The 15104-nt window shown below is 35.1% G+C and overlaps 3 protein-coding genes, 1 long non-coding RNA gene and 1 other non-coding gene across 26 annotated transcripts in view; 2 read left to right on the top strand and 3 right to left on the bottom strand.

Moving 5' to 3' along the window:
• Positions 1–287: 287 nt before the first annotated feature.
• On the top strand, positions 288–2317 carry LOC4811756 (uncharacterized). Its single transcript, XM_001352292.3, has one exon. The coding sequence runs from the start codon at positions 445–447 to the stop codon at positions 1255–1257; it is 813 nt and encodes a 270-aa protein (XP_001352328.1). The 5' UTR covers positions 288–444; the 3' UTR covers positions 1258–2317.
• RpLP2 (ribosomal protein LP2) lies at positions 1745–2851 on the bottom strand. 2 transcript variants are annotated; one of them, XM_033383339.1, is made up of 3 exons: positions 2698–2851; positions 2101–2541; positions 1745–1897 (listed from the first exon to the last, which is right to left on the bottom strand). In XM_033383339.1, the coding sequence occupies exon 2, from the start codon at positions 2538–2540 to the stop codon at positions 2196–2198; it is 345 nt and encodes a 114-aa protein (XP_033239230.1). In that variant the 5' UTR covers position 2541; positions 2698–2851; the 3' UTR covers positions 1745–1897; positions 2101–2195. The 2 variants fall into 2 exon arrangements, with proteins under 2 accessions (XP_033239230.1, XP_033239229.1); XM_033383338.1 differs by having other exon boundaries at positions 1745–1892.
• Positions 1976–2055, bottom strand: LOC117185264 (small nucleolar RNA Me28S-Am982). Its single transcript, XR_004470840.1, has one exon. It is a non-coding gene; the product is annotated as a small nucleolar RNA Me28S-Am982 (small nucleolar RNA).
• A 58-nt stretch (positions 2852–2909) lies between the features above and the next one.
• shi (dynamin-1 shibire) overlaps positions 2910–15104 on the top strand; it is a 103720-nt gene continuing 91525 nt past the window's right edge. For 19 of the 20 annotated variants that reach the window (XR_004470116.1, XM_033383337.1, XM_033383332.1 and 16 more), the window contains exons 1-8: positions 2910–3008; positions 3441–3861; positions 7910–7983; positions 8063–8819; positions 9073–9189; positions 9240–9468; positions 9533–9690; positions 9756–9862. Coding sequence is in view for 19 of the 20 variants with exons in the window: in XM_033383337.1 (XP_033239228.1) it covers positions 3716–3861; positions 7910–7983; positions 8063–8819; positions 9073–9189; positions 9240–9468; positions 9533–9690; positions 9756–9862 (1588 nt within the window). In the remaining variant the exon portion in view is untranslated. The remainder of the gene's footprint in view (positions 3009–3440; positions 3862–7909; positions 7984–8062; positions 8820–9072; positions 9190–9239; positions 9469–9532; positions 9691–9755; positions 9863–15104) is intronic. The other variant, XM_033383319.1, reaches the window with a different exon arrangement.
• On the bottom strand, positions 11976–12633 carry LOC26533871 (uncharacterized). 2 transcript variants are annotated; one of them, XR_001453401.2, is made up of 3 exons: positions 12430–12633; positions 12222–12380; positions 11976–12157 (listed from the first exon to the last, which is right to left on the bottom strand). It is a non-coding gene; the product is annotated as an uncharacterized lncRNA (long non-coding RNA). The 2 variants fall into 2 exon arrangements; XR_004470117.1 differs by having other exon boundaries at positions 12222–12630.

Genomic DNA, 15104 nt, shown 5'->3' with positions numbered 1-15104 from the left:
TTTGTATCGTGTTTGCTGTTTTTTTTTTGTAGTCGTTTTAGTCTTGAACGATTTGAAATATGTCTAGGAGCGACCTATTTTGTATCATTGTTTTTTAGGGTAGTATTTGAAAACCATCGGCTAAATATCGCATAGACACGTGCGTTACATTAACATCCCAGATGGATGGAACTGGGAAATTTTCGGAACAGCAAAACCTTACGGATCATCCCCGAAATGGATGGTAGATGGTCGTCAGTGTGAGCTTATAAAAACTCACGGGAGTACCGTATACAATTTATTGTATTGCATTTATATTTTATTACTTACGATATATTGGTTTCATCGCTAATTGTGATGTATATACTTTGCTTAAATATTATATAGATACAGTGTATTTATATGTAGATAATACGGTTTTTCAAGATTTAAATTTAGCAGAGCAGGAAATAAATAACATATTAAATGTTACGCTCATTTTATTTACCGCCACAAAATGCCATCGCAAGAGTCTTAACTCAGATTCAACGTCCGTATATGCGAACTAAAGTCACCTACACACACTCCGATAATGTGATACGACAGAGCAAAATTCTTGAAAAATTGTTTGGAAATCGCTTGACGGGCAGTAAGAAGCGCTGGTATCCCTTGGAGAATAATAATGCTGTCAGTTGTGGCGGTATTCAGAAACCGAGCTTTGTATTTCAAGGCTCTTCATTTGGAAATTTTTCCCCGTATACCAAAAAGCACAACACCCGTCGTATATCCGTCTTAAACAAGTTGTTCATGACAAAAATCACAGACATGTTATCCACTGGAGCGGCAGTCCAATCGATTGTAGGACTAGGCCTGCATGTTACCCGTGTGAAGATTTCAAGCGACTTCTCCCATATCAATGTATATTGGCTGGGCCGCACAGATGAACAAGAAGGAGGTGCTCTCGAAACAGAGTTGTGGCGCTATAGCAGTCAACTCCAACATGAGCTCACACAACTGCGTCTTATGGGTAAAATGCCCCGTATAAAATTTGTTCGCGACAAGACGGCTAACAATCTTTATCAACTGCGCGGTATCCTCTCAAATCTAAACTTAAATACACACTTATTAACAAGAAAGTGTATGGACTATTCGGCGAGACAGAAAGTTTTATCAACGTACATGCCTTGGCCCAAAATGCGGCAAAATGTTCTTGAGCTTAACCATACCCGTATTGTTGACAAGATCATATGCAAAATGCGTAAGCTTAAAGAAGCCTGGGTAGATCATCTTCAATATTAATACGCACAAAACGCTGAATGTACATGTTCTTTCAAGGGCGAAGTGGATCATTAATTTTTTTCAATTCGTTATCAATAAATAAATCAATTGACTGGATAAAAATAATGGACATCGAGTCAATGGGGCTGTCAATATTCCATATACATGTTCTTCCATGTAGAGTATACATTAGCATACTGTTATAACTAAATGCCGTCTTTCGCTATATACATATATCCGCTTTGAAAAGCTCTATATCGTCATTAACAAATACATATCTAGATATTTTCCGTTTTAAGAAATCAAATATTGGGCAAAGTGTCATCGTACTTATATGTACGGGTTAAATCCAAATAAAATTAATACAAAATTCAACAAGTGTTCTTAACATTAATTAATATATCGCATAGATTTTAATATTATGTACATATACATTACAGAACATACATAACTTTGCATCTTACTATTTAACCCATTTTAAAAGCTAGAAAAATAAAAAAAAACCAGGTTTAGTTTTGTATACAAAGTTTTAACACTTTAGATTTTATTTCACGGAAATAAAGATTCAAATGACTGAGCTATTCAAAATGTTTCTGGGCTATGAAATACATTTTTTAATAGCGAGCTGCAAATTAAAGCTTTATTTCAGATGGCGACTGCTCTGAAACAAAGAAAAAAATGGGTTTAAAAAGAGTGTAAAACAAGTAGTTTTTAGCAATAAAACTGTTGAAAGTGGCGGCATATGATCAGTGAAAACTTGTCAAGCATCAATGGATTTTTCAGTCGAAAGATGGTGAAGTTTTTGGTTCATCACACCTATTTACAGCCAGCTTAACAAAACAAAAAATAAATTAATATACGTACCGCAACGCATTTTTATTTTTTGTGATATAACCTCATGATATTGTACGTGTTTTGCTTTATATACGACTTTTCGGGAGAATGCCAACAATGTCGGTTTACTCAAAGAGAGCGAAACCCATGTCGTCATCCTCAGACTCGGAATCTTCCTTCTTCTCATCTTTGCTAGCTTCTTTTTTGTCCCCACCAGCTGGAGCTGCTGGAGTGCCTGCGGACGGAGCAGCAGATACAGCACCGCCGCCGACTGGCATCGAAGACAGCTTTTCACGTCCTTCCTTGATCAGATCTTCAATACTTTTGCCATCGAGTTCCTTAATCACCTTTGAAAGACGTTCAGTATCCACCTCAATACCGACAGAGCTGAGAATTTTCTCAAGGTCTGCATTAGCGGGGGCTTCCTTTCCGCCGATAACAGCCAACAAGTATGCAGCCACGTAACGCATGCTTCAAAAAAAATATATATATAAGTATTAAATTCAATTTGCGTCAAAATGTTCAATCCAAATAATCCGCAAACATCGAGTGGGCTTCTGATTTGATTATTAATTCAAAAGTTTGCGATTTATTTTCTACTTCTTTTGTAACAATATCTTTCCTTACTTTTAAGTCTTCAGATTTTGACACGAAACGTGAAATGCAAGGAAAAACACAACTGCGGTCTTCAAGTTTTCAATCGAAAAGAACTTTGCTGTCACATAGCTCGAGCAAGTCACTTCCGATTGTTAAAATTGACAGATATCGAGTGAGCTAATCTAAATACACCACTGCTCTGCTGCTGATATGTAGGTGGTGTTTTGTATGCATCAGAGTGGTATTTTCGATAAAATATATGTAGTTGATAATTACTTTTTGCATCCCTTATTTTAGTTGAAAAAAAATCATTGAACGAATTGGGCGACGGTCATCAATTCGTAAAGAATTTTATGTTATTCAATTCATTTTTATGGTTTATGTGCAAAAAACCAATATTTTATACCTAATAAATATTTGTTTGCTCAGAATTGTTTTAAACCATTTGCGATTTCTACTTTATCGCTTATTACTTTAAGCTTGCACTTCCACTGAGGGTTTTTTTTTCCTGTGATAAAATGACATGTACATACATGTGCAAATAAATTTTTATAAATGTGTATTCAAATTTATCGTGAAATTTTACTTGTTTATAATTTACTCCTTTTTTCATTATCAAGCTAAAAGACTACCTTTACAATCGTGTTAACGAGTTAACGTGTCATTTTTACGTGAGGATTAATGGCTGTGTATTGTCCATATATTCCAAGAACAATATTAAGCTCATAAATAATTCATGCTAAAAAAGTTGTTTTCTCTCTCATTAATAATAGCATACATTTTTCAGTACTGGCAGTGCCTGTTATAGTGAAATAAAAGTATAATATAGTGAGTGGAAAAATAGATAACTCCAGATCTCATTTAAATCAATATTTAAAAACAACAAGAGTCAGCTAGTCTAGAACAGAGGAGAACGGTAATAAAGACAGACGTAGGAGTCTGCTTTGCGCAGCTACGTAGAAGCTATTAATTTATAAATTGCGACAACGTTATATCGTAATTAAAGCCGATTCCAATAAACAATCAAAGATACCCCACTCTTTTCACTATGGACAACTTGATACCTATTGTTAACAAGCTGCAAGATGCGTTCACATCGCTCGGCGTTCACATGCAATTAGATTTGCCTCAGATAGCCGTTGTTGGTGGCCAATCGGCAGGAAAGAGTTCCGTGCTGGAAAACTTCGTGGGCAAGTAAGTAAACATATATGTACATATTTACACGTATAAGAAAAATATCAAAAAAGGTTGGGTAATGGACTTTTCAATACCTGCGCAGCCTGATAGATTAAGCTTTATTATATTATGTTGTCTGATGCTCATTAAATTTCCCTGTATCTTAAAAGATACAAGATTGATCTCGTGACCGATCAATCAATCCTATAGCAGCTTTTTGACAGCCATCATATTCTTGTGGTCCCGGAATGTTTAAATACACATGTGATTATAATGGCTGCATTAACAGATGGTTATGTGAAAATGTTCATTCATACAATTTTATTGCTTATGTACATACATGAATCTCCAAAGCACTTCTTTAAGGTCAAAAATACCTGAATATTGATTCTTATTCGCAATATACATATATACCGAACGTAGTTTTCGATCAAAAAGTTTATCGAAAAAGAATTCGACTTATGGCAAGATATATGCGTTGAAAAATTATATTATGCAAAATCACATTTATGTAACTATTAAATAGAATTATAGTATTAATAAATGGTAAAAAATGGTAAACAAAAGTAGACCTAGAGTTAGTTGTTCGACTTAATAAACTCACTATAAAATCAATGTAAAGTTATACAAATGCATGAGATGAAAATGTTCATAAGTAGATATATTTATCGTTTTGGAACATTTGGTGAATCAACCGAATCCCAATTAAGCCGTAAGGATAATTGTTTGTTTGTTTATTTGTTTTCGTGAGTTGTTCTTTTCGTTCTTACAAATAGATGCAAGTGTGTTGGATGGAATTTGTGTGGCATAATTCTGAGTCGTTTAATGGCAAAGCAAATGCCAAAACAGTATAACACTAGCATCAGCCATGTATTCCCTTTAGTTGCGCCGAATTACTCTTTTATCTATCGACCTGCGCGCTCTCTCATGTTCTCTGAAAAGTTAGAAACACAATAACATACAACACGCCCCAAAGCTTGTGTTTGGGAAAAATCAATGTTCTTCTGTACTTCCATTTAATATTGTTGTACATACAAATAAATACTTAAATTAGAAATGACATAAAGAATAATAGTTTTATAATGACAATTAAGTATGGACATATGAATGTTTCTATGTCAAATATATAACAGGCTACAAAGGAGATACATATGTACGTTTATATATACCCACCTACTTTGTATCTACATATGCATTAAAATATATGCACTAGAGCATGCATGCTATAAAATAGGTTACCCGAAACATCTCTGAATTACGCATGCGCATATGAGTCTATGTGAAAATTCCTTACAACTACATACTATTACATACAACATACCATGAACATACTATGTACATACACATATGTACATACACATGCAGTGGGGAGCAAAAGTGAGTACATACTCATAATTACTGATTTTCGCCGCCCATAACAGCCAAACGGATAAAGCCAAGCAAACCAAATTTTTCCCCATATAAATCAATTTTTATATACATATAAATAAATATAAGAATTTTTCAAAGAATGAAAAATAAAAAACCAAAAAAACGCGCATGTACTAATTTTTGCACTTTTTATACAAATTAAAGAAAATCATAATATTAACATTTTGTGCATAGACCCATATTCGATATTACTTTTTTAATACGGTATGGAATGCTAACTATCAAGTTACCAAACATATTTTTTGGAATACGATTACATTTCGCATCTATGTACATGTCCTCAGAGATCGCCTAGGTTAGATGGCGCTGATTCGTACTGCCCAAGCAGTCGTTTCACGAGTGACCTAAGGTTTTCAATCGGATAAAGTTCCACAAATAAAAAAAAAATACTGCACAGTGGCCTGAATTAGTGAGAAAGAGAATGAGGAGGAACTGAAAAAATTTAATTTGTTCCGTCTGGCATTCATTCTCTACGATTCTGCGCTTTTTTTGTTTTCTTGCATCTTCAAAATTGTGGACGCAAAAGATTTTCTCCTTTTAAGGGGGCGGTAGTGGGCGTGGCACATTTTCGAAAAGAAAAAAGGTATTTAGTGTGATACCACATAAAATATTTTATTTTAAATTCCATTCTGCTTTTTTATACCCGATACTCAAAATGAGTATTGGGGTATATTAGATTGGTGGTGCAAATGGATGTGTGTAACGTCCAGAAGGAATCGTTTCCGACCCCATAAAGTATATATGTATATTCTTGATCAGCATCAATAGCCGAGTCGATTGAGCCCTGTCTGTCTGTCCGTCCCTATTAGCGCCTATTGCTCAAAGACTATAAGAGCTAGAGCAACGATGTTTTGGATCCAGATTTCTGTGATATGTCACTGCTACAAGAATATTTCAAAACTTTGCCCCGCCTACTTTCGCCCCCACAAAGGACGAAAATCTATCAATTTTAAACATACGAGAAAACCAAAAAAAAAACAGAATCGTAGAGAATGACCATATCTTTTAGACTGCAGAATCTGAATTGGATCGTATTATTATTATAGCCAGCATCAAGAAAACAATTTCATTTTTTCTCACCCTGTCTCTCTCTAACACACACGTAGCATAGCCGGCTTTGCTTAGAGTAAAACATTAGCGCCTAGATCTCAGAGACTATAAAAGCTAGAGCAACCAAATTTGGTATCCAAACCCCTAATATATCGCACCGAGACGAGTTTGTTTCCAAATTTCGCCACACCCGCTTCCGCCCCCACTAAAAACGCAGAATCGTACATAATAACCATATCTATCAGATTCCGGAATCTGGATCAGATCAGATAATTTTTATAGCCAAAAGGAACAAATCAATTTGCACTGGCTACGCAGCGCCCGACGTCACTCTCAGACTGATTTTCTGTCTCTCTCGCACACACTCTTTGTCGTGCCGTTTAATATTAGCGGCGTCTGCCGAAGGAGAGCCATACTGACTTAGTATCGGGTATAAATGTAGAGTTGCGGTATTCGCAGCAACTCACAACGTTCCCCCTCGTTTTCAATTAGCTTTTGCTTCTCTTGATCGTCAGTGTATGTACATATGTGCACACGATTATCATACTTTTTTGAACTGCCTGCTTGTATTGTTTTTTCATGACGGTGCTATCGAGCATACAGTGTATGCCTATACCCTTTACCCCTTATAATATAATATCATTAATATAGAATATACGAATATAATGAGCGAATGTACATACATACATATGTATGTAAAAATACATAACAAAGACAGAGTTCTTTTCTATTATTTAGGAAGGCTTTATTTCCGAGAGAATGTAGGTTCCATTCCGAACAAACTGTGAGCTTCGACTGACTATTTCTAGTACAAAGTGAAAACTTAATAGTCGGCATACTTAATCTCCCATTCGTTTTAATATATATGTAATCTTTATGGGGTCGAAAACGGGGCATGATGCATCATGCTTCTGGGTGCTACACATCCATTTCCACCATAAATCCAATATACCTCTACACTCTTGACGCATAACTAATAAGTATACGCGAACAAATATGCCATATTTGCTGATGCTGTAAGATTATATTTATTTAATTTGAAATTTATTTTAAATTTATTTCGAATTAGACCTAAAATCGAACTGTTTTCAAACCATCCAAAAAAAACAACAACGGTCTCGATGGGTGACAAGTTACCAGGGGAATGTGAAATAATATGTAACAGTTACATATTAAAAATCGTATTTAAATTGAAAATGTGCTGTTATTGAAGTTGAATTTCCTTGAGTTACCAATATGTACAAATAAAATACATTGAGCGGCAACATGTCAGCTGTTTACTGAAAGAAAAGAAAAAAGTGACACACCCGAAGCATAGTACAAGTTCGTATTTCATTTCGTAAAATCGTTTTTGCAAGAGTTGGAAAACCCTGGGCATGCATGAATATATACTTCTTTTGTGTCGCTGTAGTTTCATGTGTATATTAATAACTTGACTTCAGTTTGTATAAATAGGATGACCATGTCAAATGTAAATCTGACATGACAGAGATCAATATGCAAGGGTATAAAAAGCTGCGGCCCACGTTGCGAGAAAACTATTTCTTTCTACTTCACTTCACTGAATGTTTTATATTTTTCACAGAGATTTTTTACCTCGGGGATCCGGTATTGTTACTCGCAGGCCTTTGATACTACAGCTGATCCACGGAGTTACCGGTAAGAAGTTTGGAAAATCGAATTCTTATTGAATATTTAATGCGTTTCTTCCATTTTTCCGTGTCTTGATTTCAATCAGAATATGGAGAATTTCTTCATTGTAAGGGTAAAAAGTTTTTGAATTTTGATGAGATTCGAAAAGAAATTGAGGATGAAACGGATCGTGTTACTGGTAGCAATAAAGGCATCTCCAACATTCCCATTAATTTACGCGTTTATTCGCCTCACGTACTCAACCTAACACTTATTGATTTGCCAGGCTTAACAAAAGTAGCAATCGGTGACCAACCTGTGGACATTGAGCAGCAAATTAAGCAGATGATATTTCAGTTTATTCGCAAAGAGACATGCCTAATACTGGCCGTGACACCAGCTAACACCGATCTGGCCAACTCGGATGCTCTTAAGCTGGCCAAAGAGGTTGATCCACAGGGTGTGCGGACCATTGGTGTGATAACAAAACTTGATCTCATGGACGAAGGGACAGATGCGCGGGATATCCTGGAGAATAAGCTGCTTCCCTTGCGGCGCGGCTATATTGGAGTTGTTAATCGTTCACAAAAGGACATAGAGGGGCGCAAAGACATTCACCAAGCATTGGCCGCTGAGCGCAAATTTTTTTTAAGCCACTCCTCATATCGTCACATGGCCGATCGACTAGGCACTCCATACTTACAGCGAGTTCTTAATCAGCAGCTAACTAATCATATACGCGACACATTACCTGGCTTGCGTGATAAATTGCAGAAGCAGATGCTAACCCTGGAGAAGGAGGTTGAGGAGTTCAAGCACTTCCAGCCAGGCGATGCCAGCATTAAGACAAAGGCTATGCTACAGTGAGTTTAAAATAATTGTAAAGATAAACGACTCGATTTTACGATCGGTCTTTAATTGAGAACCCGTAAATTTTGATCTTAAAAAACATATATATTGGGTATTGGTATTAAATCACCCTATATCATCGATGAAACGTCGTCGGTGAAACACTTCCTTTTATTACGCAATACTGTTTTTTTCCCTTAAAACCCGTAGATTAAATACTGCTTTCATGGGATGAGTTAACAGAAGAACTTTCTCTTGTCAATATAGAATGATACAGCAGCTTCAGTCTGACTTCGAACGGACTATTGAAGGCAGTGGATCGGCTTTGGTCAACACAAACGAGCTCTCTGGTGGTGCCAAGATCAATCGCATTTTTCACGAGCGGTAAGCGTCCCCAAATTACTATTACAAATATAAATCTTCTTTCGGTACAGTCTACGCTTCGAGATTGTTAAGATGGCCTGTGATGAGAAAGAATTGCGGCGAGAGATTTCATTCGCCATTCGCAATATTCACGGTATTCGCGTCGGTCTTTTCACCCCGGATATGGCTTTTGAGGCTATTGTGAAGCGACAAATAGCACTGCTAAAGGAACCGGTAATCAAGTGCGTAGATCTAGTTGTTCAGGAACTTTCTGTTGTCGTGCGGATGTGCACCGCTAAAGTATGTTTATATATATATATATATATATATGGTTTCAAACTCACTGATATAATATTTGACACAGATGGGTCGGTACCCTCGTTTGCGTGAGGAAACAGAACGCATTATTACAACACACGTACGTCAACGCGAGCATAGTTGCAAAGAGCAAATTCTTCTTCTTATCGATTTTGAGCTAGCTTACATGAATACCAATCACGAGGACTTCATTGGTTTTGCTAAGTACGTAAAGCTCATATGTTTAACAAATCTAGATATCTGAAATATTTATACATTTTTTTTTACAGTGCTCAGAATAAATCTGAAAACGCAAATAAGACAGGAACTCGTCAGCTTGGCAACCAAGTTATAAGAAAGGGCCACATGGTGATACAGAACCTTGGCATAATGAAAGGTATGTTTGAACATCTCGGAATCTGAGAGTGATATCACAAGTACTTGCAAAGTGTTATTCACAATGGCGATGGCAAAAATATAATTTTTTTTACCACAGTCTTTGTTGTTTTAAAACATGGTCACTATCCAATATTCAAATCCAATTTGTTTTGGATTTTGCTGAAATATAAAGTGGGTTTAAATATCTTCTCTCTGAAAGAAGTATTTTTACTCACACAATTCTAACGCAATTACTTTAGTTTACTTTACTTAAGGCAAAACAGCAAAAAAAAACAAGTTACAGAATATAAGTAGTTAGGAAAAAAGCAAAAGAAACAAAAGTTTAATTTCAGAAGACAACATATATGCAAAGTAGAAAAAACATGCATTTACAATACATATACAATTACTAATTACGAGAAAGGTATGTGAGCATTAGTAATTTAATAATAGGACGAGAATTTTAATCCGAGCATAAGACCCTAAACGGTTCAGGCGAGAGGGTAATTCTCTGAAGAGAACCACCGCATAGGGTGTAAAGAGCCAACAAGAGGCTGGAGTCGATGTAAATAGGAGGAGTTTGATAATGAAGAAGGTGAACTCCAAAAAATGTTTCCAAGAAATAAGTGATTTGCAGAGATGTTGCAGGTGCGGAGTTAAGATTTTGTCAAGCATTTTAGGAAAAGCGGATACCTGGACCTCTATAGTTCTTTGCATCAGACTTACTATCTTTCTTTTGGCGAAGAATTATAAAAGAATCCTTCTAGATCGGGCGGAAGCATGAAGAATACTAGGTAACAAAATTGAACTTTTTATTCACGCTTCGAACGAAACCGACTTTATCTTATAGATTTTGGGCTTTCACAATTTTGGTTTTCTCGTATCTTTAAAATTGTGGATGCCACAGATTTTCGCCCTTTGTGGGAGCGGAAGTGGGCGGGGCAAAGTTTTGAAATATTTTTGTAGCAGTGACATATCACAGAAGTCTGGATCCAAAACATCGTTGCTCTAGCTCTTATAGTCTTTGAGCATTAGGCGCTGAAAGGGACGGACAGACGGACGGACAGACAGGGCTCAATCGACTCGGCTATTGATGCTGATCAAGAATATATATACTTTATAAGATCGGAATCGATTCCTTCTGGACGTTACACACATCCACTTTTACCACAAATCTAATATACCCCAATACTTATTTTGAGAATCGGGTATAAAAATTGGATAAATTTGAATAAAAGAAGCTTTGAACTTAACATGAAGACAACTGTAATTTTGAATACCCTCATGCAATATATTAATGTAATAACCGGATATATTTATGTACATATGTATGTACATAAGATGTTTCATAATTGAATTAGAACATTTATGGGTATTGGCCATGAGAGTATTCAAGGTGCGACACGCATCTACATTTTTGCATTGCACATTCTCGTCGGAAAGCACGCGATTGACAAGGGATTTGAAATGTATGTAAAACTAATTCCAAATATAACTACGAAGATTTATTTTATTTTATATATATATTCTCTTAGATCTTATGTTTAAATATATCATTTATCACAAATATATAATTTTTATTTAAAATCACTTTTTTTATATGGGATAAACAAAGAAGTCGAGAATTGACGGACTTTACAACTGACAACCTGTTTAAAATATTGTAATGTTTTACAATGCTACGTTTGTGGCAGTGAAAGTATCATTTATGATAGCTCGCAAAGGAATCGTTTGCGAGCCTTTTGCGATATCATTTATGAGCCTTTTTGCGATATCATTTGTGAGCCTTTTGCGATATCATTTATGAGTCGTTTTTGATATAAAATTGTAAAACTAGATTAAGTTGCCACGAAAGGTAGCAGTAAACTTGTTTACAATAAAATACAAATTTTCAACATGAAAAAAAAAAGATATAAAATAATATCAAAAGAAATATTTTTTTCGAGCCCATAGCAGTATCAAAAAAGACTCATAAATGATATCGCAAAAGGCTCACAAATGATTCCTTTGCGAGCTATCATAAATGATATCGCAAAAAGGCTTGCAAACGATGTCGCAAAAGGCTCGCAAGAAATAGTTTTTGCGAGAGTTTTTTTTGGACCCGTTCCCATTTTGTTCCGTAATAAAAAATATTTTTAATTTGTAATATGAAATGAATTTAATGTGTAATATGTATGAACTATGTACTAAAATTTAAGTTTTTTTGCATCACTTTTTTCCAATCTGGCCTTCCGTTCCTGAGCATACTGGAAATATTTTTGAGTTGTATGGTCGAAATCCTGATCGTCGAGCGCAAACTTCTGTTTAAATGCATCTGTAGAAAATATAAAATATATTTAAAATTGGGGAATTACACAAGCTAAAATAGTAAAACTTACTTCGTAGTGCTAAAGTGGTTCGAAGTCCTCTTACACACTTTTTGGAGTCTGTCCCACGCCAGGAGAAAAACTTTCGAAATATTTTGCATATGATTCAATTTAACCTCAAAATCTCCAGTAGCTCTTTGCACGTGTCGAGCCTCTCCGATATATGTTCGGCTTTTTCTTTTGTAAGACATTTTATTTCTTTTATTAATAATGTACTTACCGATTGGCAGAAATTTCTTTTAAATGCGTAAGAGATGGTAGAGATGTTTAGCTTAGCACTGCACAGTTGGACGAAAATAATTGAAATGACGGCGCAAGGAACGCACGCTTTATTTGCACTTGTTTCTAATGCTCGACACATGTAAAAAAGGAAAAACACAAATGACTTTTCGACCACTAATCTGTCGACACGTCATCTGTCGAGACGTGAACACAAAGCCGAAGGAGAATTGCCGGACCGAAGGCACACGAAGGCTTGCTTTTTTTGGCTTTCGACCGGCAGCACAGTCGCAGCGCACTTTCCTATTGTAAAACTCCCGCTCGCGAGCTCGTTTGCGAGCGTTTTGCCACACAAGAAGTAGAGCTAATTTTTGGCTCGCTTGCGAACTCGTTTGCGAGCGTTTTGCGACACAAAACCATGTCGCTTGTACACAAGCTCGCTTGCGAGCATTTTGCGGAACTCTCGCAAAAGGCACGTTAGTTGGTTTGCTGGGAATGGCAAGACAAATGCGGGCTAGGCGTTAAACCTTCTAAAACGGAACTTTCTCTGAACGAGATCGCAGAGCAGAAGAAATCTATTCCTTATATGGGAAATTACAATTAATTAATTTTTTTCGACGCTGCGAACCAAACCGACTTATTTTTATAGACTTGGGGCTTTAAATTTGTTAAATAACTAGATAAGATTGTTGTTAAACATTTTTTTAATCTGGTATTTGTTTTACTGTTTTTTCAGTGGTAGTGCTTTTTTTGCGTCTGCTTAAATTGCTATAAATCCTACCCGAACACTTTGTAGCTTAAGCGTATCATCTGGAAAATATTAAGCTTTCAAATTCAAAAATTTTCCCCAATTTTGACTTTGAAAACTTGGGAAAAATCGAAATAAATCCCTTTTTTTATGCTATTGTATTGTTTATTGTTTGTTAAAACCGTCTAGTGCCGTTCGGTACCTTCCCAAATGCTATTTCTATAGAAAAATTATGCTTGTGGCCAAATTCACCACACGTTATTAAAGTACAATGCACAAGAAACGCGTTTGGTTAGTTGGTAAGCTAAAACTTTTGGCTCTCCGCCAATGCAGAGATAACACCAATTAACTGTAAACGGTCCGTACAAACGTTTGCATATGCGGAAAAAAAATTCGTACAGTGTGCCCTGCAATTAATCTGCAATCAGAACATAAATCATAAATAAATCACAACGTATGTTATTCATTACTATTTGTTATTTAAAAAAAATTGGTTTTTAATTTTGTAGTAGTTTTTGGTGTTTTGAGTATATGTACATATATTTGTACAATAAATACTACATATTCAGCCAGGCTCTGGTTTTCACTTCCACAAAAGTTTTCCGATTTGGCTCGGAAATAATTGGTCAGAGCAACAATTTTCGTTTTGGTGCAAACAGCAGACGCAGTCCGATTCGGTTATAGGAACGTTGGTATGAAATGAATTTTTGCACATAACAGCACAAATGCTCGTAACATGCGCGCTCAGAACATCTGAGTAAGGACAGCTGTTACGCGCCACATTTAATTATAAATTTATATGCAACAAATTCATTATTTGACCATTAGCCATTTAATTTTCAATATGCATGCTGTACTCACAGTTTGTCAGAAATGTTAAATATACAGAGGTTGCATATAAAATGTCTTGATCTTCTTAACTTGCGTCGTTTTGCTTCAAAACAACCAATTGAAAAAGAAAGGCATTTTTATCACTCTGTATATTTTTTTTTTTTTTTTTTTAAAACAACCAGGTCAGCTGTTTTTGTTTCCAAGAACCGATGAGAAACATATCGATAGCAAAATTTGTAAAAACGGGAGCACCTAAAAACGTCATCCGCAAAAATAAATTAAAACCGGAGCCTTCTTGCAACAATTTTGTTTTAAATAAAAAATTATTTTTTATAATAATTTTGTTTTACGTTCGTATTTTTTATAATAATTTTGTTTTAAATCAAAAATTATTTTTTATAATAATTTTGTTTTAAATCAAAAATTATTTTTTATAATAATTTTGTTTTAAATCAAAAAAAGTATTACTTTTGATTTTTATTGAAAAAATCAACAGTAAGTGCTACCTTTGATTTTTATTGAAAAAACCGATATTTTTTATTTTTATTGAAAAAAAACGATATTTTTTATTTTTATTGAACAAATTATATGGGATTATAACAGAATTTTTTTTTTTATATAAAAATTAAAAATAGTGCTAGTTTGTAACTTTTCAATACGAATTGGGAAATAATTGTTGAATTGCAATTTGTATATAAAAACTTAAAAACTTACGGTTGCTGTTTTTTTTTTTAATCTAAAATAATATTCAACAATGGTGGTTCTAGGACATTGAGCTGGCCGGAAAATGGTCCCGGTGTTAATCCGGTCGAGAATCGTTAGCACATCATGAAGGATTTTATATAAAACAGGGAGGCAAAAAAAACCGTAATAAAAAAAAAAAAAAATTATAAATATGGTTCAGGCTTGTGTAAATGCTCTACCTGTACACAAGTACGTTCGCATCGCCACATTACTGCACCAACGTCAAAAAAAGAGATAAATAAATAAAACAAAACATAACAAAATCAAAATTCCAAACAAAAAGAGACCATTATCGGTGAGAGACACCGTTATGTCGCCCAAAGTGAAAAAGAAAAGAAAGAAAGTGTCAAAAA

This window comes from Drosophila pseudoobscura, chromosome X (genome assembly GCF_009870125.1).
Source record: "Drosophila pseudoobscura strain MV-25-SWS-2005 chromosome X, UCI_Dpse_MV25, whole genome shotgun sequence".
In the NCBI taxonomy this organism is placed as follows: domain Eukaryota; kingdom Metazoa; phylum Arthropoda; class Insecta; order Diptera; family Drosophilidae; genus Drosophila; species Drosophila pseudoobscura.
This window is presented reverse-complemented; position numbering and strand designations above follow the sequence as displayed.

What these genes read in the sequence shown, in the direction of transcription:
- LOC4811756 (XM_001352292.3), top strand. Translation starts at nt 445, where the DNA reads ATGTTACGCTCATTTTATTTACCGCCACAAAATGCCATCGCAAGAGTC.
- RpLP2 (XM_033383339.1), bottom strand. Translation starts at nt 2,540, where the DNA reads ATGCGTTACGTGGCTGCATACTTGTTGGCTGTTATCGGCGGAAAGGAA.